General features: G+C 40.0%; 1 protein-coding gene across 1 annotated transcript in view; it reads right to left on the reverse strand.

Moving 5' to 3' along the window:
- The window catches only part of ANKS1B (ankyrin repeat and sterile alpha motif domain containing 1B), a gene marked incomplete at its 5' end in the record, with an annotated part of 324,360 nt that overhangs the window by 169,244 nt on the left and 129,285 nt on the right, over nt 1–25,831 (reverse strand). The window contains one exon of the mRNA XM_083366003.1: nt 21,328–21,434. Within this exon, the coding sequence (XP_083222129.1) occupies nt 21,328–21,434 (107 nt within the window). The remainder of the gene's footprint in view (nt 1–21,327; nt 21,435–25,831) is intronic.

Raw genomic sequence — 25,831 nt, forward strand, 5'->3', positions numbered from 1 at the left:
ACACCCCTGGTCTATTGGATCCTCAAAACATGTTTTTAAAAAGGTTGGTTCTGTTCCTTGTTTAAACTGGAGATGTCATAAATTTAAAGGAAGCTGGAATATATGTTATAGACATGTTCACGTAATTCCAGAATATTTAAATATTATTACTTGTACTATGATGAACCATTTCTTCAAAGGCAGCTATGGGTTAAATAAATCAATATTTTGTTAAATTACATCCCTAAAAGCTGTAATCTTTCTGACTACGAAGAACTTTGGATGCATTGTGCATGGAATGTGGCAAAAAAGAGAAAAAAGATTAGGATGATTTAAATAGTCATGCTACTTCAGAGTATCCCCATATCTGTATCCCTGCCTCATATTTAGAAAAAGAGGTAAATTAGCTACTTAGGTGTTTTGTTTTGTAATTTTGATTTTTTTTAATTTAATGTATGTTTCTTTTATCACATCCTGGGGGGGAGAGGTTTCCTTTTTTTTAATTTTCACTTCTTATTTTTTCTTTCATCTTTTTAAATGTATAATACATTAAGCTAAACTAAATCATATAATTTCATCATAAAATAATAGCCTTATTGTTAGTCTTTATATATTAGTTATTCAAATTCATTAGTTAAAATAAATGTTAGTTGTAATTCTTTCTGAAGTACAAATGAAAAATAAAATCATGATCTTTTCTAAGAAAACCATTTAAGGCAAAATCTGATTTCTCATAACTTAAGATGTTAACCATGAAGAAGTACAGCTGAAGCATAGAAACTATCTTAGTCATAATGTTTCAGTCTGATTGTCAAAGGGATGCCTAATTAGGAGTCTTGCCAGGTTATGAGGAGGCTCTGCTGCTCAAACAGCCAATACTGAAATGGTAGTTAGGTGCAGTTTCAGAGCAAGTGGAAGATGGCCAAGTGCTAGGCTAGCATGCTCCTCCCTTTTGCACTCTGGAGAAAATATCCAATGAATTCATATAACCTGCCCATAAGATTATTGATGAAAACTTTGATGTCTGCTGGAATGATCTTGATGTTGGTCCCTTAAGATTATAGCCATCCTTTCAGATCAAGTACAATTTTGGGGTAACATACTTCATTCAATGTAGCTAATATTGAATTTACTCTCTGACCATAAAATTGAAATTTGGATGCCATGTTGCCCCTCATGTTCATCAGCAATCTTCTAGTCCAACCCCCTGCTCGAGCAGGAGACCTATATTATTTCAGACAAATGGTTGTCCAATCTTTTTGAAAACCTTCAGTAATGGAGCACCCACAACTTCTGAAGGCAAGTTATTCAAATGGTTAATTGCTCTCACCATTAGGAAATTTCTCCTTAGTTCTAGGCTGCTTCTCTCCTTGGTTAGTTTCCAATCATTGTTTCTTGTCTTGCCTATTGGTGCTTTGGAAAATAGTTTGACCCCCCCCCTCGTCTTTGTAGGAACTCCTCAAATATTGGAACAGTGCTATCATGTTCCCCCTAGTTCTTCTTTTCATTAGATTAGGTATACCAAATGAAGAAGATTCTAGAACCCAACATCCTCCTCTGTAATGAAGGGCTGATCATCCAAAGTTATAATTTGCTCAATGCAGGCAGTCCTCATTTAGTGACTGAAATTGCTTCCAGATAAAGCAAATCAAGTGACAGAGAGGAGAGGGAGACACAATCAGTGATTGCTGCTCATTTAGATATAATTGTCTTGTGCGGCAACACAAGTGTTACTATCACTCCAGCACTTTTCAGGTGTGGAAATTTGGGTGTAAGTGATTGGATGTCAGCCCTCCCATGTAAACCACTCAGGAAACACAACTACAAGAGCCAATTCTACTTTATTGTAAGGCTACATTAACAGAAACATGGGTATCTGAAGGTAGAAATTTCCCACCATCATTTTTAATCACCTCATCAATTAGGGCAGATCCTTCCTAAATTTATTCCTCTGACTCTTAAACCATTGGGGGCTCTTATCTCTCTTGTCTGATTGTTTCCTAAGCAGCATCTATCCACCTCATCCCCCAAGACCATCCATATATACCATTGCATCAGAAAATGATTTTTTATTACCATTAACTATTATTTATTATCGCTGTATTTGCAAATGGTTGCTATCTGGTTTGGGTTATTAGTAGTTGGGTTGTGGTGGGCAGTCTGATAATTTCTCTAGGTAACCATCATCACCAGATCTGGCTTGGACAGCTAATCTATGTATTCATGATGAACCCTTCACAGGCGGGAAAGATGGTCTCTGAAAACAAAGAAGAGTGGGAAGAAATTCATCCTATATTTATAGTCAAACAAAAGCTCTTTTCTCCAAAGGCACATCATCCCTCAAGATCTCAGAATATACTTGAAGATAAGGAAGAAGACCGTATAGAACAAATTTATAGAGCCTTCAGAAGAAGCATTAGAAACTGAGAAACAAGAAAAGAGAAGCTAAATGAAGAGGACAGTTGGAGCTTTTCAATGAATATGATTGGGTTGTACTCCCCCTCAGAAATATCTTATTTAAATGGCCTTCCCCACTACAAAGAGAATCCATAAAAATAGAGGAAAAACTCTTTGATGATTTAAATACACAGATTTGGAAACCCATCTGGCAAAGGAAGAAAGCTAGAGTTAGACTAAAGAAAATAAAAAAAATATGAGGAAGAACCATATATTTAATGTATTATATGTATTAATAGCAGAAAGAATTGCTTTGGTTTTGTAATGTATTGGGGTTTTTCTTGTGTACAAAGTTCATATGTTGTGATTGCTGCTAACGGTTGCCTGTGTAACAGCTTGGGGGTTTTAGCCAGACTTAGACTGCTCAGCTCTTGGCTGATTTATGCGGGAACTGTAGTACTTTAAACCTATTGGCTGCCACCTAGTGGCCATCCTGATAAATAGCAGTGCGGATGCACACGCAGCTCTCTTCTGTTCCAACAGCTCAATAAAGCATGTTCCTGTTTTCACCTGCTCGTCTCGCCTCGTGCTTCGAACAAACGCAATACATAACAGGTTTAGTGTTTGAAAAGTGAAGAAACATCACTTGAAGAAGGGATTAAGAAAATGCCAGAATGTGTAGAAACTGACAGAGCGATATTGAAGAACAAAGAAAAAGACACAGAATAATTTTAAGATGTATTAAGTAAAAAAATAAACCCAGACAACACGTTGCTTACTAAGCACCTATGATTTGTAAAAATAGAAAATCAATAAAATTCTATTTTGAAAAAGCTCTTTTCTCTGTATTTGGTCCTGCCTCACTTTCACTCATCAATTTCACAGGAGAAGCAGTCATTTTTACTAAAATAAACTTCCCTGTATAACTCACCTTCCCTCTTCCTTGACCAGAAGACTTTGATCTGACTCCCTTTGATTATATCCTTTCCTCTTTCATCTTCTACTTGTCCTGCTTGTTTGGGGAGTCAGACTGTTATAGGAAATAAGTTGGATATAGGGGTAGCTAATTCTAAACTGGAACAGATGGATAGGAATAAGCCTTACAAGCAAACACTTCTTTACATGAAGAAAAAAAGGGAACTATTTAATATATATGTGTGAGCATATCACTTAAAAAACTGGGATTAGTGTTTCCCTGAAATAAACAAGAAGCTTGTTGCAGAAGGGAGGAGGAAAATATTTATTTAATGTACAAAAGTCACTTGAGATGCGCTGCTATCAAAATAAATAAATACTTAGAAGCCAGGTTTTTTTTTACAGCAAGCCATTCTATACACTGCAAATCAAGGCACATCACCAATAATTGCTATAAATTACAGATTATTGTAAATCATAAAAATAATAAAAATGAAGTATTTAACATATGTAACTTTAAACATAAGACACTCAAATTAAAAGTCATAAAATAGATTTCTAAAGGATAAACGTTTAAACTTTATAACTTTTTCATAAAGCAAAGCAGCAAGGTACCAGTCGATATTTCTAGTTGTTCTTACTCTAGTTGATTTCTAGTCAACTTGTTATCCTAGTGAATTCCAACTGAGTTTCTCTTTAGATTGATAAATATGATAGACCCTTAAGATTATTACAATATTCAGGGGAAGCTTCTTCAAGAAAGAGATCTAAGCAATTTAGGGATTTATATTTAAAGCAAGAACTTTGAATTTAATTGGAAATGTATGGTACCCAGTGTACCAAGATATGACAGTCCAGAAATCACATGCTTCTGCCAGGAAACATCTAACAGAAGCCTGCTAAAATTTCCAAGTTTCTTTCAGGAGCATCCCAATTTGCAACCTTATTATAAGAAGCTCCTTAGGAAATAGCATAAGTGGCAGTGGTTAAATCAGACTTTCTAGGAACGTATTTGCTACAATATTTTATACCTGGAAAAAGACACTCTTCACTACCACACTGACCTGAGAATCACAAACTGAACATGACCAATAGTGTGATCCAGCTAAAAGAAAAAGCAGTCCTGGGCTATATCTACAGATGTAAAGCATCAGGATGAAGATAAGTCTCAATGCTTTGTTATGCATTGATCAGATTGCACACGGAATATTGCATCCAGTTATGGGCACTGAGTAGTAGTACCTAAGCACAGTACAACAATAATACAATGAACCACAGTACAGTGAAACAAACAAGTTATACCCAAGTATGTGTATAACAATCACATAACAGGTTATAACTACAGCACTACCACAGTTTGATCTGAAAGGTGAAAAATGGAGCAGCCTAGTAACAGGTGAAGAAAAGCAGGAGAAAAGAAAATTTCCCAAATGCCCATCTGGATGCTCCTCTGGCCATCCTTTAGCAGGTTATGATCACATTGTTTTCCAGGCTGGACCATAATACTAAATCTGAGTTCCTCCCACAATGCATCACAGCAATCCTAGTATGAACATCTTTTGAATAGAGCAAAATTTTGCTCTGAACATAAATCCCAAAATGTTTCTTACATAATTTGCCTGACTCCTGCCTTGTACATTCTCACCCTGGTTTCTGGTCATTATCTTGCAGGGTTTCCATTGGTTTTAGGACAGATATATTGATCACTGAATCCCACGCTCTGCTACTATCCTCAAAGGCATTTTTTTTATTGAAAAGTTTTAAAATACAATTTTCCTTTAAAAAACCCCCCTTCCCCCTCCCTCCTCCCCCCTACCTCCCCCCCTCCCCCCCTCCCTCCTCCCCCCCACCTCCCCCCCTCCCCCCCTCCCCCCCCGACTTCCCAGAGCTAAATACAAGGTATATATATAAAAAAAGCAAACATAAACAACCATATACTAACAACTATAAATTTTAAAATCCATCACTCTCTAACTTATATAGGATAAAACAAACCTTAGCAATATTAAATATATATAAAAAACTAAAATAAAAAAAGAAACACTCTCTAGCTTATATAGGATAAAACAAACCTTAATAGTATTAAATATATATTAAAAACAAAAAAAACAAGAAAAAAAACCCCAAGATAGAAAGAGAAAAAGAAAAAGAAAAAAAAGGAAAAAAGTTATTCAAATACTACATAATACTTCTCAACCCTATACTTATCCTAAATAGACTCCATCCATTTTGTCCATTCCATGATATAACGTTCTTACAGATAATCTTTCAAATTAACCAAAATCTTCGCCACCTCAACCAAATCAGAAAACTTTAAAGTCAACTCTTCTATAATCGGCCGTTCCTCTTCCAGTGCCATATCTATAATTATTCCAAACAAAAAAAAAGATTGCGAACAAAACTTTAACCTCCATTTGAGAATCTTCTGTATATTCCACCAAACTTTAATCCAAAAAAAGCTCACCCTTTCCACAAAACCACCACATATAAAAATATATTGCGTCTACACCCAAACCTTTTCCCACCTCCCATACTTGACTATAAATACGTCGTAGAAATTCCATAGACTTCTGCAAATCCTGCTATTTTTTCTTCTTAGATCGTTTTGCAGCAGCACGCGTCACCCTCTGTTCTATAGAATCATCCGACGAGGTTATATCTTGATCTCCTCCAACACCGTTGTCTTCTATCTGACCATCTTCGGCCTCTTGATGCACTCCTTCTCCAGATCCCTTTTCAGCTTCCAGAAGTGTTAATGGCGTTGCATTTAAAACATTATTGTAGAAATCACGCGCTTGCATCACAGTAACCAGACGGTACCTTTTACCTTCGTGCGTCACCATCAACCCAACTGGGATCTCCCATCTGAACCTTATATCTCGTTGCTTGAGCTCTTGCACAAGAAATGTAAAATCCTTCCTTCTCCTTAGAATCTTTGGAGGAATTTCTTTTAAGACCAAAACTTCTTGATTAGCAATCACAACTTTAGTATCATAAGCAGCTCGTATAACTTCATCTCTAGTTTCCCTTTTTGCAAAATATACCACCACATCTCTAGGCAACTTTCTCTGTCCAGCAATCCATGAATTCACACGAAACACTTTATCCATGCCTCCTTTTATTTCAGATGCTGGCTGTTTCAATACTACTTCGAAAGCCTCAGAAACCAGCTGCTTTAGATCTTCCTTAATATTCTCCTTTAAGCCTCTAATTCTAATGGCAAACTGCATCTGGTAATATTGAGCAAGACTCAGTTCCTTTTCCATTTTATCTTCATTCTCCAATACTTTTGCTTCTAATATAGCATTCTTTTGAGTCAAATCTTCTAGCTTTTCCTCCAATTCTTCCACACAACGAGCCACTTTACACACTGAAGACAAGATGTCTACCTTCATCACTCTGAACTTCTGTTCCATCCTCTCCTCCATTCTCTCCTCCAATTTCTCCAATTTCTCCTCCATCTGTGCAAATCTATCATTAATTGATTCCAAAATTACCTGGGTGTGTTTTTCAAGAGCATCTTGTAAGTCCTTTGATGTCAATACATCAGGAGGATGCAGCGCCTGCATTAATGATTGTTGCACCGGAGAAGTTCCAGCACTCCGAAGAGTTTTAGGGGGTGGTTTAGCCGCCATCTTTTACCAATTGTGACGCAGTTTCACTTCAGATTTATAATCCAAAAAAAGTCCATCAAGCTGGAGAGTAAAATATAATAATCCTCTTCACCTTTTCCTCTTGTATCGCTCTGCCTGTTCCTTTAATCCATAGTCATTCCTTCAGGCAGGGGTGGTCGCAGACACCTGGCTCTGCTCCAAGAAATCAGGAGCAGAGGCGCTGGCCAGCTGGGAGCAGCCCAGGCTACGGGGGAGTTCAATCCTTCAGCCGCCCAAGCCATAAGCTCAGGCGGCCCTGGAGAACTCTACCCCTACCTGGGAGCTCACCCCCTCCTCTTCTCCCGAGGAGGGGGCTTCAAATTCGCCCAAACAGCTGATCGGCGCTGTTTCGGGCGAAAATAACTCAGCTGAGCCACGGGCAGCCCGGAGAGGCTGTCTTCGGCGCCGCGCCGCCACCGGAAGTCCTCCTCAAAGGCATTTTATATTGTCAAGTGCCAAAAGTGTTTAAATTGTATCCTCTCTTTAAGGCACAGTTACCATAGCGACCTCTTTGTAGAGTGGCAAAGCTTCTGAATTAGATAATTGAAGAACTTCAAGAAGGATTTTGATCAGAGAGACAAGGTGGAGATATTTATCCTACCTTAACTGAATTAAAAATTCTCCAGATTGCTCTATTATCCCAAGCAATTACACTATTTATGCCTAGTAAAAGCTTCCTTCAAAAAGTGGTATGCACAACAAGAACAACTATTATTGAAAATGTGAGGTTAGTAAAAATGAAACATAAAAACATTCTTAATTCATTCTACTATTATCTGAATGGCTCAAAGGAACTCTGTCCCGTTTGAAAAACTGAAAAAATTAAAAGCTGAGTTCCTCTGCAGACTTGAGCATATGTGGCCTTGGTCTGGGGCATAAGGCTTCTCCCGTAGATCAGAAGAAATATTTTTTTTCTGTTTCCAACATAGAGCTTTCTGAATGAGATTATTTAAGGCAGGAGTGTCAAAGTGGCGGCCTGTGGGCCTGATGCGTCACACACAGGCCACCCCCACCTCTGCTCTGCAAAGGCAAAAAATGTTGTGATACGTCATGATACATCACATGACACGATCGAGTTTGACATCTGTGATTTAAGGGATAGTGGAATAGTGGGGAGATGGGGCAAACCCACTATTAAAGTCTCAATTAACAAAGAGAAATAGTAGCTTGAGTTCCCCCATGTTTTCACAAAACCAGTGGAATACATACAATTTGTCCAGTATGCTTTTTCTATTATTTATAAAACTGAAATACCTTTTTGAAATTCTGGCCATGCCACTTCAGAAAAGAATATATCTATATTAAAGATACAGAAAAGAAGTGAGAAAGATATTTTTGCAATGCTAGAATCTAGTCCATTAAATAAAATTAGCATTACATTAATTAATGATTTACAGAATCTAATGTATAATATCTTAGCTGTTGGACTTGATAGTTTGATTAGTTGATCCACGTTAGGATAGTTAAATTAATAGTTATTCTGTTAAATTAAAAGAACCGCTATATTTAAATACAAAGTCTATGAGTTCCTGTTACTAGAATGAAAGCTGTGATATTCCCAGAGTCAAATGATATCTACCTTTGGGATTAAAGGCTCTTAATTTATTCCAACTTTCAAATCTGTGTCTTCCATATTCCTATAAATTAATGCGGATGTGTGTTACTGATTATGCACATTATATAAAAGTGTTCCAGCTATAATTTAATTAAAGAGCAAGATATATAAAATGACAGAAATATAAATGACCAGTGGTTATCATATTACTTTATCCATTTAAATTTTTCTACGCTTTAGAATTTTTTTGTAAACTTGGCATTTGAAGTAACTTTGATTATAGATATGAAAGACAAAAATGCTAATTATTTATTTTACTTCTCATGTTCTATATACCGTATATACTTGAGTATAAGCCGACTCGAATATAAGCCGAGACCCCTAATTTTACCCCCCAAAAATGGGAAAAGTTGGTGACTCGAGTATAAGCCGAGGCTGGGAAATGCAGCAGCTCACCTTATGCTCCTCTCCAGAGATCTTCCCTCAGCAGCGGCCGGCAAAGTAGCTCGCACGCGAAACAAGCCCGGCAGAGGAGCCGGAGCGGCGAGCAGAGGCGCCCGGCCCAGATCCTGCAAGGCCCGGCCGAGACACGCCCCCAGCAGCGGAGCTGCTCCGGCTCCTCTGCCGGGCTTGTTTTGCATGTGAGCTACTTTGCCTGACGCTGAGAAGACCCGCTTGGGCACTCGGGTTGGTGTCAGTCTCCGCAGGCCCTTCTTGTTTCCAGGAATGTCAAGCGCGCTTGGCTCCCCACCCCCACGGCAGGGCAGGGCAGGGCAGAGACTTGCTCGCCCTTCTGACGGCCCTGAAGAGAAACGAAGGGCTTGCAAACTCCCCGCGAGAAGCTGGGCGAAGCGCGCGGCTGGGCGAGTGTGTGCCTGCGCACGTATTTACGAAAGAAACGCTCCGAGAGTTCTTCTTTCTCCGCCCCCTTGGGGGGAACTCTAGCGACTGCTGTAGCCGCGCTTCTCTTCTCGGCTCCAAAAATAGGGATTTCTACTCTCTCTCTCTCTCTCTCTCCCCTCCCCACCCCGCATTCTCCTGCCTCTTCGATTGCGACAATAAAAGGGCGAAGGGTGCGCTGGTTTCTTCCTCCTTCCTCCCCCCCTCCCCTCCCCTCCCCGATTGTCAGGTGAGGCAGCTGGAGGTCTGGCCGGGAGATTGTAGCCGTTTTGAAACGCCGCGGCTTGAAACGCCCAATCAGCTGATTTTCGGGTGGAAGAGCCGCGGCTTGAATCTGTTTGCATCTGCCTGAATTAGACCAAAACGGCCTGAATTTGACCAGAGTTGCTTTGTAATGGCTGGAGGAACTGCAGAGGAGGTCTTGCTGGGAGATTGTGGCCGTTTTGAAACGCCGCGGCTTGAAACGCCCGATCAGCTGATTTTCGGGGCGGAAAGAGCCACGGCTTGAATCTGCTTGTATTTGTTTGAACTTAACCAGAAACGGCTCGTAATGGCTGGAGGAACTGCGGAGGGAGTGAATGCTCCAGCCTGGAATATTTGGAAAGGCTGGGGGAACCGGATGAACTGCAGCTTAAGCGACTGTTGCCGGAGGAGCCATGGCTTGAAACGCCCCAGTTTTGGGGCAGCGTTTGCTTGTTCCGGGTAGAAAAAACGCTGTCGACCCGGCATCTTTTGCGGGGAGGGGTGAGGTGGGGTGGGGTGGGGTGGAGGAAGCAGTTTGCGAAGCAGCCGAAATGGGGGTGTCAAGCCCTACGGGGACCAGGGGAGCACTTCCAACAATGCCCGCGCAGCACCGAAGGCCCATTGGCGCCCGCACCCCCCAACTGTTCGGCGGGCGAACGCCAGACCCGCTGCCGCACTTACAGCTGATCGGCGGCCGGAGGAGATTGCGAGCGGCTGCGGAGGTTCTGCGGCCGCATCAACAGCTGATCGGCGGCCGGAGGAGATTGTGGATGGGCGCAGAGGGTCCGCGTCAGCACAGACAGCTGATCGGCGGCTGAAGGAGACTGCGAGCGGCTGCAGAGGTTCCGCGGCCGCATCAACAGCTGATCGGCGGCCGGAGGAGATTGTGGACGGGCGCAGAGGGTCCGCGTCAGCACAGACAGCTGATTGGCGGCTGAAGGAGACTGCGAGCGGCTGCGGAGGTTCCGCGCCGGCACAAACAGCTAAGGGGCAGCTGGGGACGTCTACCGGTGGTCACGCAGCGCGATCAACTGAGCGGCAGCTAGAAACAGCCGCCGACGGTCACACGGGCCTCACGGGACTTTTCGGGTCCGATGGCGGCTTGGAGAGTGTGGGTGGCTGCTTCGCAGACCTGGCGGTTATGCAAGGTCTGCGAAGCAGCCACCCACACTCTCCAAGCCGCCATCGGACCCGAAAAGTCCCGTGAGGCCCGTGCGACCGTCGGCGGCTGTTTCTAGCTGCCGCTCAGTTGATCGCGCTGCGTGACCACCGGTAGATGTCCCCGGCTGCCCCTTAGCTGTTTGTGCCGGCGCGGAACCTCCGCAGCCACTCGCAGTCTCCTTCAGCCGCCGATCAGCTGTCTCTGCTGAAGCGGACCCTCTGCGCCCGTCCACAATCTCCTCCGGCCACCGATCAGCTGTTGATGTGGCCGCGGAACCTCCGCAGCCGCTCGCAATCTCCGGCCGCCGATCAGCTGTAAGTGCGGCAGCGGGTCTGGCGTTCGCCCGCCGAACAGTTGGGGGGTGCGGGTGCCAATGGGCCTTCGGTGCTGCGTGGGCATTGTTGGAAGTGCTCCCCTGGTCCCCGTAGGGCTTGACACCCCCATTTCGGCTGCTTCGCAAACTGCTTCCTCCACCCCACCCCACCCCACCTCACCCCTCCCCGCAAAAGATGCCGGGGTCGACAGCGTTTTTTCTACCCGGAACAAGCAAACATGCAGGCAACCCTGCACTATTCAGCTCAGTGAAGTCACGCTTGAAACGGCTTGAAATGCCCGATCAGCTGATTTTCGGGGCGGAAAGCATGCGGTGTTGTTGTGTTTTTTTTTCCTCCACCCGAAAGTGAACGGCAGCTTTCCGTACTAGTGTATTTGTACTGCTGCGAGTGACAACTGACAAAGCTTGCCGGTGTGATCTTGATTTTGGAACTGATGAAGTCTGTTAACTAATTGATTGGCACTCCGGTCGCTCATCGCCGTGAAACTAGACCTTGTCTTTGGGGTTTTTTTTTTTACTTTGGGCTGATCAAATGGAATAAATGGAATAAATAAAAACACTGGCATGTCAAGACACCAGCACAAAGACCAAGGTACAAGCAGCTCTCCTTCAGTCATTATTGAAACATTTGATCAGCCCAACTTCTTCTTCTTATTATTATTATTATTAAATCTGTTTTTTAACCAAGCGTGACTTCACTGAGCTGAATAGTGCAGGGTTGTCTGCGTGTTTGCTTGTTCCGGGTAGAAAAAACGCTGTCGACCCGGCATCTTTTGCGGGGAGGGGTGAGGTGGGGTGGGGTGGGGTGGAGGAAGCAGTTTGCGAAGCAGCCGAAATGGGGGTATATAGAGGATGGGAGGTTCCCACCGAGAGAGCCAGCAGAGTTGTTGTCGAAGCACGTCACACGCCTTTCCAACCACCAGAGAAGGGAGGAATAAGAAAGAAACACACACACACACACACACACACACACCAGGAAATCGAGGGAGCTTGCGTAAGATCTGAAGGAGACACGATCGTGGGAAAGGCACCGAGCGTGCCATGGAAAAAAAAGAAAGGGTGGACTTGGGCTCGGCTGGTTTCGCAACGGGAAATGGGAAATCCCCGCAAAAGATGCCGGGGTTGACAGCTTTTTTTCTACCCGGAACAAGCAAACGCTGCCCCAAAACTGGGGCGTTTCAAGCCATGGCTCCTCCGGCAACAGTCGCTTAAGCTGCAGTTCATCCGGTTCCCCCAGCCTTTCCAAATATTCCAGGCTGGAGCATTCACTCTCTCCGCAGTTCCTCCAGCCATTACAAGCCGTTTCTGGTTAAGTTCAAACAAATACAAGCAGATTCAAGCCGTGGCTCTTTCCGCCCCGAAAATCAGCTGATCGGGCGTTTCAAGCCGCGGCGTTTCAAAACGGCCACAATCTCCCGGCCAGACCTCCAGCTGCCTCACCTGACAATCGGGGAGGGGAGGGGAGGGGGGGAGGAAGAAACCAGCGCACCCTTCGCCCTTTTATTGTCGCAATCGAAGAGGCAGGAGAAGGCGGGGTGGGGAGGGGAGAGAGAGAGAGAGAGAGAGAGTAGAAATCCTTATTTTCGGAGCCGAGAAGAGAAGCGCGGCTACAGCAGTCGCTAGAGTTCCCCCCAAGGGGGCGGAGAAAGAAGAGCATTCACTCCCTCCGCAGTTCCTCCAGCCATTACGAGCCGTTTCTGGTTAAGTTCAAACAAATACAAGCAGATTCAAGCCGTGGCTCTTTCCGCCCCGAAAATCAGCTGATCAGGCGTTTCAAGCCGCGGCGTTTCAAAACGGCTACAATCTCCCGGCCAGACCTCCAGCTGCCTCACCTGACAATCGGGGAGGGGAGGGGAGGGGGGGAGGGAGGAAGAAACCAGCGCACCCTTCGCCCTTTTATTGTCGCAATCGAAGAGGCAGGAGAATGCGGGGTGGGGAGGGGAGAGAGAGAGAGAGAGAGAGTAGAAATCCCTATTTTCGGAGCCGAGAAGAGAAGCGCGGCTACAGCAGTCGCTAGAGTTCCCCCCAAGGGGGCGGAGAAAGAAGAACTCTCGGAGCGTTTCTTTCGTAAATACGTGCGCAGGCACACACTCGCCCAGCCGCGCGCTACGCCCAGCTTCTCGCGGGGAGTTTGCAAGCCCTTCGTTTCTCTTCAGGGCCGTCAGAAGGGCGAGCAAGTCTCTGCCCTGCCCTGCCGTGGGGGTGGGGAGCCAAGTGCGCTTGACGTTCCTGGAAACGAGAAGGGCCTGCGGAGACTGACACCAACCCGAGTGCCCAAGCGGGTCTTCTCAGCGTCAGGCAAAGTAGCTCACATGCAAAACAAGCCCGGCAGAGGAGCCGGAGCAGCTCCGCTGCTGGGGGCGTGTCTCGGCCGGGCCTTGCAGGATCTGGGCCGGGCGCCTCTGCTCGCCGCTCCGGCTCCTCTGCCAGGCTTGTTTCCCATGTGATTCCGGGCCAGGTGCTGCTGAGGGCGAGCAGAGGCGCCCGGGCGACCCCAGCAGCGTCAGGCAAAGTAGCTCGGCCGCGCGCAAGTCCTCGGTAAGTTCTTTTTTTTTTGTTGACTGGAGTATAAGCCGAAGTGGATTTTTTCAGCCCAAAAAGTGGGCTGAAAAATTCGGCTTATACTCAAGTATATACGGTAATTCTATGGGATGAATGTTGATAAAGCCTATCAATGGATGGTGCAAAATTCCTGCTTTAAATCTTAAGGAGGCAGCAGCATTATGGAAGTCCTTCCCATCATCTTCCTCTTCCCCTTCTCCTTCCTTCCTCCCTCCCTCCCTTCTTTTTTTCAAAAATTGCATTACCATACATATTTACCTAGTCACATTTAATTCGGTGGCATTTATTTCTAAAAAGAAAAAAAGACATTATACTGTAAAGCAGCTTGCTCATCCAGTGGATTCTGCCCTTGGACCTGGAAGCAAAAGGACACAGCAGCGGTAATATGTTAAAGTTAGAGTGGTTCAGACATTAAGCTGGGTAATTAATGAGCCCACGGCTGCCCTACATCAACTGAGGAAACAATTATGGTCCAGACTGAAGAGAGGGGGAGTCTACAAACAAAGCTTTTCCAAGGTATTCCAATGCATCATTCATTCATTCATTCACATTCTTACATATGATATGGCCAACCATAAAATAAAAATCACAGTTGTCCTAAAGGCTACTGGACTATCTTCAGGGTTTTTTTTTCTCTCTCCTTAAAAACGTTTCACTTCTTGGACGAGAAACAACACATTTTCAAGGACAAAAATAAACAAGAAATTCCAGTTGCCTCTTGGGAAAGCACCTTTGGGACAACCGTAACCTGGATGATTGAGAATCTCCATAGGCAGAAATTACAGTTGTGTTCTAAACTGGGATCGTTGTTTTCTTTTCCAGTCATGAAGATTTAACTATTTAAGTACTTATATTTCATCATGTATTTATAAAACCACTTCTCAATGTTTTCAGTATAACCATACACTGTTTTGCTTAACACACATGCTATATGAATTATTATCTTACTTCTTTTTCAATTTTCTTGCTTTTACAGTGTCTGGTCAAATATCTAGAATGCTCTGTGACTGGAGCCTATGAAAGTCTACGACAATATCTATTGAAACAGAGATTTGCTACATCAACAGCAAATGAAAGCTGCAACACAATAATTTGTTAAAATCCATACTTTCACAATTTATATTTCAATTTACAATTCATAAAATGTATCAAAGAAATATACACATAAAATACTCCTAGAATAGGACAATAGAGATAAAATATGAATATATTATGAAAAAGCTAACCCTAGCTGATCTGGAAAATGTTAATCAAGTTCAGACTTGTTTAGTTCTTGACATCAGATCAACAAGAAATCCCAGAACTGTAAATTTGAGTGGGAAGTTAAAAAATTAAAAAGAAAACCCTGGAGGAAGGCATTGGCAGTTGCATATTGTACTGTTGCCAAGAAAATCACATAGGTATAGTCACCAGTACTTGAGTTCAATTTAAAAGAGACTATCTTTTTGCAAACAAAAATGTATGCATTGGGACAATGTGTTCAGCTATCATCCTTAATAGTTGCTGTCTATGGAAAAGAATGGAAATGGAAAATAAAGCAGGGAAAGTCTCTGTGACACATTTCCTAGTTTGTAATTTTGGGGCAGAATGACTTTCATCTCCATAATAAAACACTCCTGGCATTAGGAATGCTCATGTTTGTTTTTCTTCATGCCTCTTGAGATATCACAGCATGTCTTCTGTTTGTCCAATATAGGATTATGGATATGGAGACTCTGGGACCACTCAACCCTTGGGCTTCCTGCTCCTATTCTTTGTACTAGGATTAGTTTAGCAACTGCATTTCACTTAGATATATTTGAACTTAGTCCATTTTCATAATGATCTTTTGCAATACAAAAGAAAAGCTAATCGTTTTGAGGAGAATGCAACACTGAACACAAGTTAGGAAAGAAAAATTGGATTAAACAATATGTTTGTGTGCCAAATTTTTATCCTCCTGACAGTCTATTCCTAGTAAAGTAAGAGCATATCTTCCCTTTCTGAAATAACTCTGGCTCATTGTTTCTGAATCTAGCTCCTCTTTTGAAAAGACAGTAATAAGACACGTGGAATATTAAAAGTCTAATCTATTCTTAGACTACTACAGCAATAGTGGAGCCATTTCATTAGATGCCTAAACATCCCCAGAGTGATCTTTTGGATGAGGGATTTCCTTTAAACTTAATCCTTCCCATAATGATTGACTGGAAAGGATGAAGGAATAGAACTATAAAGGTTCTTATATTCCCTTCTAATATAATATTGAATGTTGTATATTCAAAAATATATTTTGATTTAAATAAGATCAAGGCAATGTAGTTTGACTAGGGGGGAATTTTGCCTAAGATTTGTGAAGGTATGTAAGTGTACCTATTATATGTACTATACGATTAGGTTCTAAGTTTTGAGGGGCAACTATTTCTGAATGAAACAGAATGCTCAATATCTTGTACATTAAATAAATGTTCCTTATATCTGTTTCTTATTTATTTCATTGTATTTACACCCAGCACAATGGTGAGAGTTGAAGATACACAACATTTATGAAAGTATTTGAATAAATCATCTATAATAGGAACTAAAATATATTTTTAAAAATCAGTAAACATCCTAAAATCAATGTTTGTCTGACTGTTCACCATAGATTCTCCAACCAGTTTTCAGAAATTTCCACAAGTCCAGGACAGTAGGGGACAGCCTAATTTCTATCAGAAAATTATTCAATAAAATAAGTAGTACTACTACAAACTTTGATTTAATCCTGACAAAGATTACCTATAAGAACAAATAACACTATCTCATGCCCTGACTGAACTCTAACTAAAGATCCAGATAACTACTTAATCTAGCTTACTCCATAGTTGCCCTGAAACCACAGTCTTATTAATTTTCTCCCCAAAACAAAGGGTTAGAGAGAATATATATGTAAGACTATCAGGGTCTAGGGATGGCTCCTTAAGAATGGGTCATACAATTCCTTTCAAATCTGCAAATCCCAAACTGATGCATTAAAAATAAATCTGGAGCCAGACTATCATACACCTTGAAGAAGCACAGAGCATAGATCCAAGTTATAAGCAGCTGAAGAAATATCAGAGAATCCACAGGCCAAAACAAATTCTAGATAATATGGTAAAATGTTATCCTAGACATAACACTGAATACCACTCATGAATCAAGAGTTTGGGAACCAGCTAAGAGTTCTGTTTGATGCCTCCTCCTCCAAAAATAACTGAAACTTCTAAACAAAGTTGACAGTACTGGCAGCTTGGCTACACAATAATAAAGAAGTGATTGTGCTTCTTTATACCCTGTGCTTTTTTGAGCTTCTTTATAACATGCTGATAATCTGAAATGTGCTTGTACTTGTAGTCTTCATTGCTTTCTAAACATTGTTTCTGCCACTTCATCTCCTGAGGCTCCTCAATCAATCAATCAATCAATCAATAAATAAATAAATAACCCACCCAGGATTAGTATACACAGAGAGCCACATAGGGGATTTGACAGTAGCAATCAAAGGAACCATTCCAAAGAACATAAGGAATCCATCTGAAACCATGAGACATCTGGGGCAGATCATTCTAATTGGTTTACATGTCCTGTGGCGGTCATGGGTCACACTGATCAGGATCAGAAAGTGATCTCAATCATAGCAAAGACTTAGCTATAATGCTTTCCAGATCACCATGCAATTGCTTCAAAGCAAAAGTAAAATTCATAATGTCTGCCTACATGTGATGGACCCAAAATTAAATGGAACAAGTCCACTTGTTTAGGGTACACTAAATAGAGAATATTGTTCTATTAAGTAGTGTCTAGGTTTTGATGCAAAGTTGTTACCCATATATGTAATGATATCACTCTTACACGTTCTGAGTTCAAATGTTATTCTAGGCAGATATCCTATACTACTTTTTAGAGTATCTATAAAAGCTACAGTGTATTAGATTTTAACAACGAAAAATGCCAATTCATTTATTCTTTATTATGAAATTATGAAGTACTTTTATTGCCAGAATATGTCTTAGTATCAATAAATAGGACATTAAGTGTTACATTGTTAGACTGTTGCTAGCATCTATGTTTTTTCTTCAACTGTATACTAAAATTTTATTTTAAAGGATCCAAGAGTCTTGCTTCTGTCATATGATAACACTGCTGCAGAAACTACACTGGCTGACAATATATGCAAGTCATGAGATTCTGCTTGTTACCTCTAAAACCCTATATATTACTGAGGGCCTGGACATGAATCAGCAGTGTACGGCAGCAGCAGCCAAAAAAGCTAATACAATCCTTGGTTGTATAAGCAGAGGCATAGAATCAAAATCACATGAACTATTATTACCGCTTTATAAAGCCTTAGTAAGACCACACCTGGAATACTGCATCCAGTTTTGGTCGACACATTACAAAAAAGATATTGAGACTTTGGAAAATGTACAAAGAAGAGTAACTAAGATGATTGAAGGCCTGGAGACTAAAGCATATGAAGAACAGTTGCAGGATTTGGGTTTGGCTAGTCTAGAGAAAAGAAGGACTAGGGGGGGACATCATAGCAGTATTCTAGTATTTGAGAGGCTGCCACAAAGAGGAGGGGGTCAATTTATTTTTCAAACCACCAAAGGGCAGGATAAGAAATAATAGATGGAAACTAATCAAGGAGAGAAGCAACCTGGAATTAAGAAGAAATTTCCTAACAGCGAGAACAATTAACCAGTGGAACAGCTTGCCTTCAGACATTGTGGGTGCTTCATCACTCAAGGTTTTTAAGAAGAGACTCCCCAGGGGGAGGGCCTTCTCTGTGGGCGCTCCGGCTTTATGGAATCAGCTGCCGGTCGAGCTCCGGATGGCACCTGACCTTCGCTCCTTCCGACGCGGTCTGAAGACCCATCTATTTGAACAAGCCGGCCTGGCCTGATGGGGATATGTTGGGGTTTTAATGGGGATTTTTATATTGTTATTGACTGTTTTAGCTGGGCTACTATTTAATTCTTTTTAATTTTTGTATCCTGTATTTTTTATGTATGCCCTGTTCACCGCCCTGAGTCCTTCGGGAGAAGGGCGGTATACAAATACAATAAAACTAAACTAAACTAAACTTGACAGCCACTTGTCTGAAATGGTATGAGCAGGGGACTGGACTAGAATACCTCCAAGGTCTCTTCCAGCTCTATTCTGATTCTGATATTCCACATCACCCATCTAATATAATTTTACCCAGTGCTTTTTTTGTAAAAGAAAAAGGTGCCGGAACTCGCACATGTCTTACACCCTGCCTTGCCTATCCTACAAGGTTCCATCCAAAAAAGGTGCCGGAACTGCGTTCTGAGCGTTCTATGAGAAAAGAAGCCCTGGTTTTACCCACCCAACCCTAGCATGCACAGAATCCCCAGCTATTGCAAGGTGTGACAGAAGAGTGGTGGTGGGGAGGGCAAGAGCGGATACCCTCTGTTAGGGGTCTCCTATTCCAGAACAGCTTCCTCCTGAGGCACGGGTAGTTCTAGCAAATACAGTAATACTAATTTTAAACAGACATGAGATTGTGTTGCTTAGGTAACAGGAAAACAAATAAGCACAGAATGTATTTCTAGGAAAACAACAGCTGAAATCCATATTTAAAAATAACATAAATATTAAAACTATATTGTTTATCTTGGTCTAACATTAGAATGGTCGTATCAATAAATACTGTAATTGGTTTAATACCCCATTGATGAGAACAGTCTGAATAAATCAATGAATAGTGCAGTTCCAGTGACGTCTATTCAGAATTAAGTTGCATATTCAATGGGGTTTGTGGACACAGAATTGTAGCCTTAATAGGCAATCTTATACAGACTTACTCGGCACTAAATCAAATTTAACATAAACCTGATTTACATGTATAAAACTATAATGCACAAAATGTTGTAAATGGAAGTTAGTTAATGCCAAAAACCTATATTTACTATGGTCAAGCTGATCTTTGTTACTTATATAACTCCTCTTAGGTGTATGTATGTGTATATAGGTGTGTAAAATTCCTTAAGAGTTAATATTACATTTTCTGGTATCTCAAAATAAAGGAATTAACTATTTATAAGTAAAAATGTATAAACAATTTAACCTTGATAGAAAGAGAAGGCTATTGTTTTATCTTTCAATAAAAATATAACTGTTAAAATATATATTTAACTTCAGTTTAGTCAGTTGTGATTTTCAATTTATTAATAATATAATATTCCACCTGTATCTCTTCTAGTAAATTATAAATGTGCTATTCATCATGAACTTGGTTATAATACAAAGGTTTGGAAACAACTTACGGTAAGCATATATACATTCTGAATAACTTCAATATCTAGTGCTTATTTATAAAATATCTTACATAAATGGGCAATCTCTACAGATACATAACTGAAAGACAAACACTCTCACCCTGAGCCCATTCATGACTTTCTATGGAGTCCAATCAATCATTATTCTAGATTAACAACAACGTTTATATTCTCTTATAAACTGTATTTTATGTCTCCTCAAGTACACATTAGTAATTTTACCACATGGATACTTGTCTACTTAAGAACTACATCCCACTGGATCTTTGATTGCTGCACTGTGATGTTTATTTACATATATATTAATTGATTTCAATTTTCATGGCTATGGAAGCTTGAATAAAAGGTACAATGCTCTAATCCAGGTAGTGCTACCATTAGATTTGAATAGGGTTAATCTGTTTTTAAATATTAAGATTTTATACTCAACAAAGCAGAAATAGTAATATAATAAAAAGGTTCCATTTAACCATTTTTAAAAGATAATATTTTGAAAACTTCTACACATATAACTGCACAATTCAATTTCATATAATACACCTAAGCTTTCTATGTATATGTTACAACAATACTGCAAAAAATTGGAAGACAGTGAAGTCTATTCTGATTCTAAGCAACAGATGTGATACTATTACATCTGTATTGGATTTACACATCAACACACAATAAATTGTAAAACACTATCTTGCAATATTTGTTTAAAAAATTAAGTATTCTTACTTTTACTTATGGTTTTAGGTTAATATTTTAAATATTAGATAGCCAATCTTATCTTTTGCTCATATTTATGCTTATAGAAAGCTCTCATGAGTTTGAAATATATATATTACACGCCAAAGATACCTGTCATGTTCATTTCTGTTAACTCTTTAGGTTAATATTTAAAGATACAGCCATTTATTTCCAAACACTGGGAAAATTGCTAATTTGAAAGCTCAAAATTCAGCACTGCTTTGTTAGAACATACAGAATTCAAGTTGGAATTATGAAAAAACATTTAATCTTAATAAATAGCAAACCTTTGTAATAATATTTGATCTGCTTCCTATAGTGATGTTTGTTGCCATCTCTGTAAGGATTATTATTTTTATCAAAGAATAGTCCAGAAGTACTGTTCCTTCATTTTCATGTAAAAATGCTTGGGAATTACATATTGTATAAAGCAAAGAGAATGTTCCTTGCTCATACAGATAACAGATAGAATTTTGTAAAATATACATTTTTAACACTGCACATCATAAAACAGACTCCATTCTGTGCACTCTTGAGAAGCAAAGATTCACTTACCATCATAAGCTATAAACACAGAAAAGAACACTTACCATAAACTGTACATTATCAAATCCATTGGCCAGCAAGTGGTTTTCATACTGAGGTAGCCCAATATTTTCCAACCATTGTCCCACAGTCTGGACAGGGCATCTGGGTGCTGAAAGAGTTTGAGAAGGGAGGCGTTTAAGCAATGAATATCCATCCACAGGATAATAGCGATGGTCCTGGGCTGAGAGGTGGCATTGCCACATTGTGTTCCGGGCAAAATTGGTATCAAAGGAACCCGCCAGCTTGTCCAATTAATGCTTCCAGTAAATCAAAAGTCAGAAGTAGCACATAGTTTCCAGGGCACGCTATAGAGTAAGAACTGCTCCTAACTAAACATTTCATCTGCATTAATCTATACTACAGACCGGTACGTCATGCAGTGGAGGGAAAACATATAAAGCTATCAGCTAAGCTGTTTTCCGTTATATGTGATTGTTGAAATACTCCACAATGAGCAACGATCTGGTAGCAGCAAGGAATCTTTCATGACGTGCTCCCACACTCATCAGTATGCAGCTCTATGCTCCTTGCTCCCCCTGGCTTGCCTGCCTTTATTACCCAGCCTAGGCTCTACCTCACATTTTCAATAATAGCTATCAGAAAAGGCAAGAATGTTTTTTTTTGTCTGCAAGCTCTAAGCTTGCTGCTGCTGCAGTTTCCACCTACACACCCATCCAAGTATCAACCCTGAATGATGGAAGCAGTCAAAACAAACGCAGAAAAAAGCGGGTCATCAGAGGAAAGCTAACATGCTAAAATCTGAACAGAGCCTTTGTCTGTTATACATTAGAGAGATTTGCTTGTAAATTGTTCATGTTTCAAAGGAGATCAGGCATTGCAAAGCATGAACTGGGGTCTGTGTCACAGTTTGCTATTTGCTTTTAAAAAAAACTGCACTGAGGTTTGCTCTGTTCACAATATACCCTAAACCATTGTTCCTATTATTAATCTTTTTCATCCAGTTATGAAAAAACTGGTTACATTTTTTTCTTAAAATTGAAATAATCTAAATTATAGAACATCTTTAACATTTCAAATGATTTTTTCTTCATCTCTCTGATTTTTCAGCTATAGCACACAACCAAAAAATAAAATACCATCTGTTAAAATTCAACCATTCATGTTTTGGAGAAAGAGAGATGCATACACACGCGCACGCACGCACACGCACACACACACACACACACACACACAAAGACACATATTCTTCTTAAAACTGGAATTGAAGCTTGACTGAAAGGACGCCATAGGAATATTATAATTTTAAAAAATAGCATTTAACATTTCTAAATTTACCCGACACGTTTGGTAATCTGGAAAGGAAAGTACAGAAGGATATTTCAAATACTATCCTAAATATATACAAGAGAAATTATTTTTCATTAAAAAAAATCCATCTATTAATAGATAAAGATGCTTTTCTTTGTTCAGAGTATTTTTAATCAATTCAGCATGTTAGATGGCAGACACACACTGCAAACCGGTGCACACATAAACAATCCCTCAACCAAAATTTGCATACTGATTACATATGTAACATACTGATTACATATGTAAAAATTAGAAATACAAAAAATACTACTGAGAATGAAAGAATCTTGGCTACTTCTGTATATCGTATTCAAATCTTGTAATCTAGCTACTACTGAACCTATTGATGTCTCATCGAAGCACTATTGAATGGGCAAATGCTAATTGAAGACTTCAGATTAATAGAACTGACTAGGGCTGCCTGTCTTTTTTAAATACTTATTAATGTGAATTCACTAAAATGAAAGAAGGAATGACTCTCTGTGGAAAGATCTTAAGAATACAAGCAAAATGTGACATTCAGCTAAACGTGGGTATATTTATTCACACAAGGTCAGCAAGTTAAATAAAATTTACTTTCCAGTAATAATATGGTCCTATGAAAAGCTAGATGCATATAAGACCACTGACACTGAAGGGCTTAATTCTGCACAAGACTGCAGGCTTTATTAAGGATTGCAGTTTTCATCATCAAAGATAAATTTAATGTACATCATAATATCTAGATTCAATCCGAATTGCCAGCTTGCAATTGACATGTTTTAAAAAGGAATTCATAAAGGAAGTTAATATTTTGGTGGTTTTCAGATTACAGTTCTTTTTCATTAGTCTCCTATGCTTTGGCATCAACCCATCTATGACTAAAATAAACAATAGCCTTTTTATGAAATGATATACGTATAAAGGGAATTACAAATTGTAAACTGTCTAAATTGGATACAAATTCAAATCCCTTCACTAGCAAAACAAATTAATATTTGTCAGTTTTCAATCAAAAACAACAATTCTGATTAATCAATAAATCTGAGGATTCAGGTAACCCAGCTTCACAAGACACAAATTTTAAAAACTAATTAAGGCATTTTAGTATTCTTCAGGGAGAATACAGAAACCCCTCCCCCTCTGACATTTCATGTAACATACTATCAATGCACACTTGTTGAACTTGTGAATTGCAGACACAACCAAAACCACACAAAAAAGGGTGGATTGTGTTGGTTTGTTGGGAGAATGTGCAATAGAGAAATATATTCTGGCATTTCCAAATTGAAAACAGAGGAGAATAATATAAAATATCTGAAATGATGATTTGTTAGACTACATACTATTATTTCATACACTATTTCTATATAGTCTTTCAATGATATTTAAAATGTGATTTATACATACATATGTTAATTTTTCAATCAGCGTGTGATCTGGGTTCATAAAACGCTAATACATAATCAAGTCCTACTCTTTGGTTCTCTCCTCTGTTGTAATTACCTGAATAGAAATCAATCCTTATTTGAAGACAACCTTCCAAAAAAGAGGAAGCTTGGAATTAAAAAATAAAACAAAGAATTATTCTTTATAAAGTCCAGCTTCCCAGCAATGTGAAGGGAAAGCTAGTAACTTCAAGTAAAACTCTAACCCTAGACATTCATTCCCTCAAAAAATAATACACTTGTATTTCTCTGTGTGGTCAACAGCATTCATTGAGATTTATTACTTTTGTCAGAATGATGAAATAAAAATTACAATTCAACCCTGTTTCAGCATCTATGTGATATCATGATACCATAGAAAAGAAGTGGGGTTTACAGCACTGTTGACATTAGTGTGATGCATCTTGCCCTCTACTCCATGGCCACTCTGTGTGTATACACTGGTCAGATGCCACGTTCCATGCAGGAAAGACTTGGGACAAAAATTTAATTTAATATTAAATGAACTCATAGTAATTAAAATAAAATTTCCTTAAAGTAAGATGTCTCATTTGTAAAATTAATTGCTCCCCAATCTGCCCAATTCATTGCTCCCCAATATACCTCAAAACCATTTTTTTCTCACACACAAACACATATATAAGCACACAAATACATATAGTCATATTACTACAGCAACAACAGTAAAGAAGAAGGAAAAAATGGATGGAAGGAGTAGCTGGGTAGAGTAGGGAAGAGGAAGGAGGGAAATCAAATGCAATGGAGGTGAGTCTAAACAAGGAAAACGAAATAAGAGAAACTGGAATTCAATAGCCTTCACTCCCAGATAAATGTGATTAGAATTTATAGATTCATTTATTATTATGAACATGTGCAACAGTCTATTCCAGTTCAAGGGATACTAACTCCAGAGTTTTCCTTTGTCTCCCTACCACCTCAATGTATAGAGGATGAATGTCTGTAATGTGGCAGGAGAGAAAAAAACCCAGTAATTGTGAAACCAAGCTTCTGTATGAGCAATGAAAACCCAGTAATTGTGAAAACAGGCTTCTGTATGAGCAGATGCAAGCACCACCACCACTTCTGACACTGATAGAGTAACTACAACCTGAAACTAGATATATGATACTAAAGTACCTGAGAAGGCAGGCAGTATCTGTTGGAGAACTATAATATATAAGAATAAACAATACAGAAGCTTCACAGAAACAGATTCTAGAATATCAGGACTGTTTAGCTTCAACTGCACCAGAGTGGAGAAAGCAGGCATGTGCTTAAGACTGCCTCAGCTGTCAAATTTCTTACTAGAAAAATTCAGTGACAGCCTTATCTTGAAGCTGTGTACCTTGTGCTAATGTGAATTCCTTAATCCCTAGACAGGAACTCTTGAACCCTAATGCTATATATGGGTTGCTTGTAGGAACCTTGACACTTGAACATTGCTACTGTCTGACTCCTTACAACTCATGAAGAAAGGCTAAGAGCTGATTTACTGTTTTACACCAAGAACAATAGTAAGTACTCTTGATTTACAACTACTCTGTTTATTCATGCTGTTCCAGCCAAAGCAAAAGGCAGGATGGAGAGGATAGCACAAAAAAATCAGTCTACAATCAAACTACATAATTAAGAGCACAATGATACAAATTCATGTAAATCTCTTTATACTCAAATCTTCATCTGCCCCATTCCACTTTGCTGGAAATGCCAGTTTCTCCATTTTAAAAATATACGGTAATGGGAATCCTGAGCCTTTCATATCATCCCA

Source organism: Vipera ursinii (genome assembly GCF_947247035.1).
Source record: "Vipera ursinii genome assembly, chromosome: 6".
Lineage (NCBI taxonomy): Eukaryota > Metazoa > Chordata > Lepidosauria > Squamata > Viperidae > Vipera > Vipera ursinii.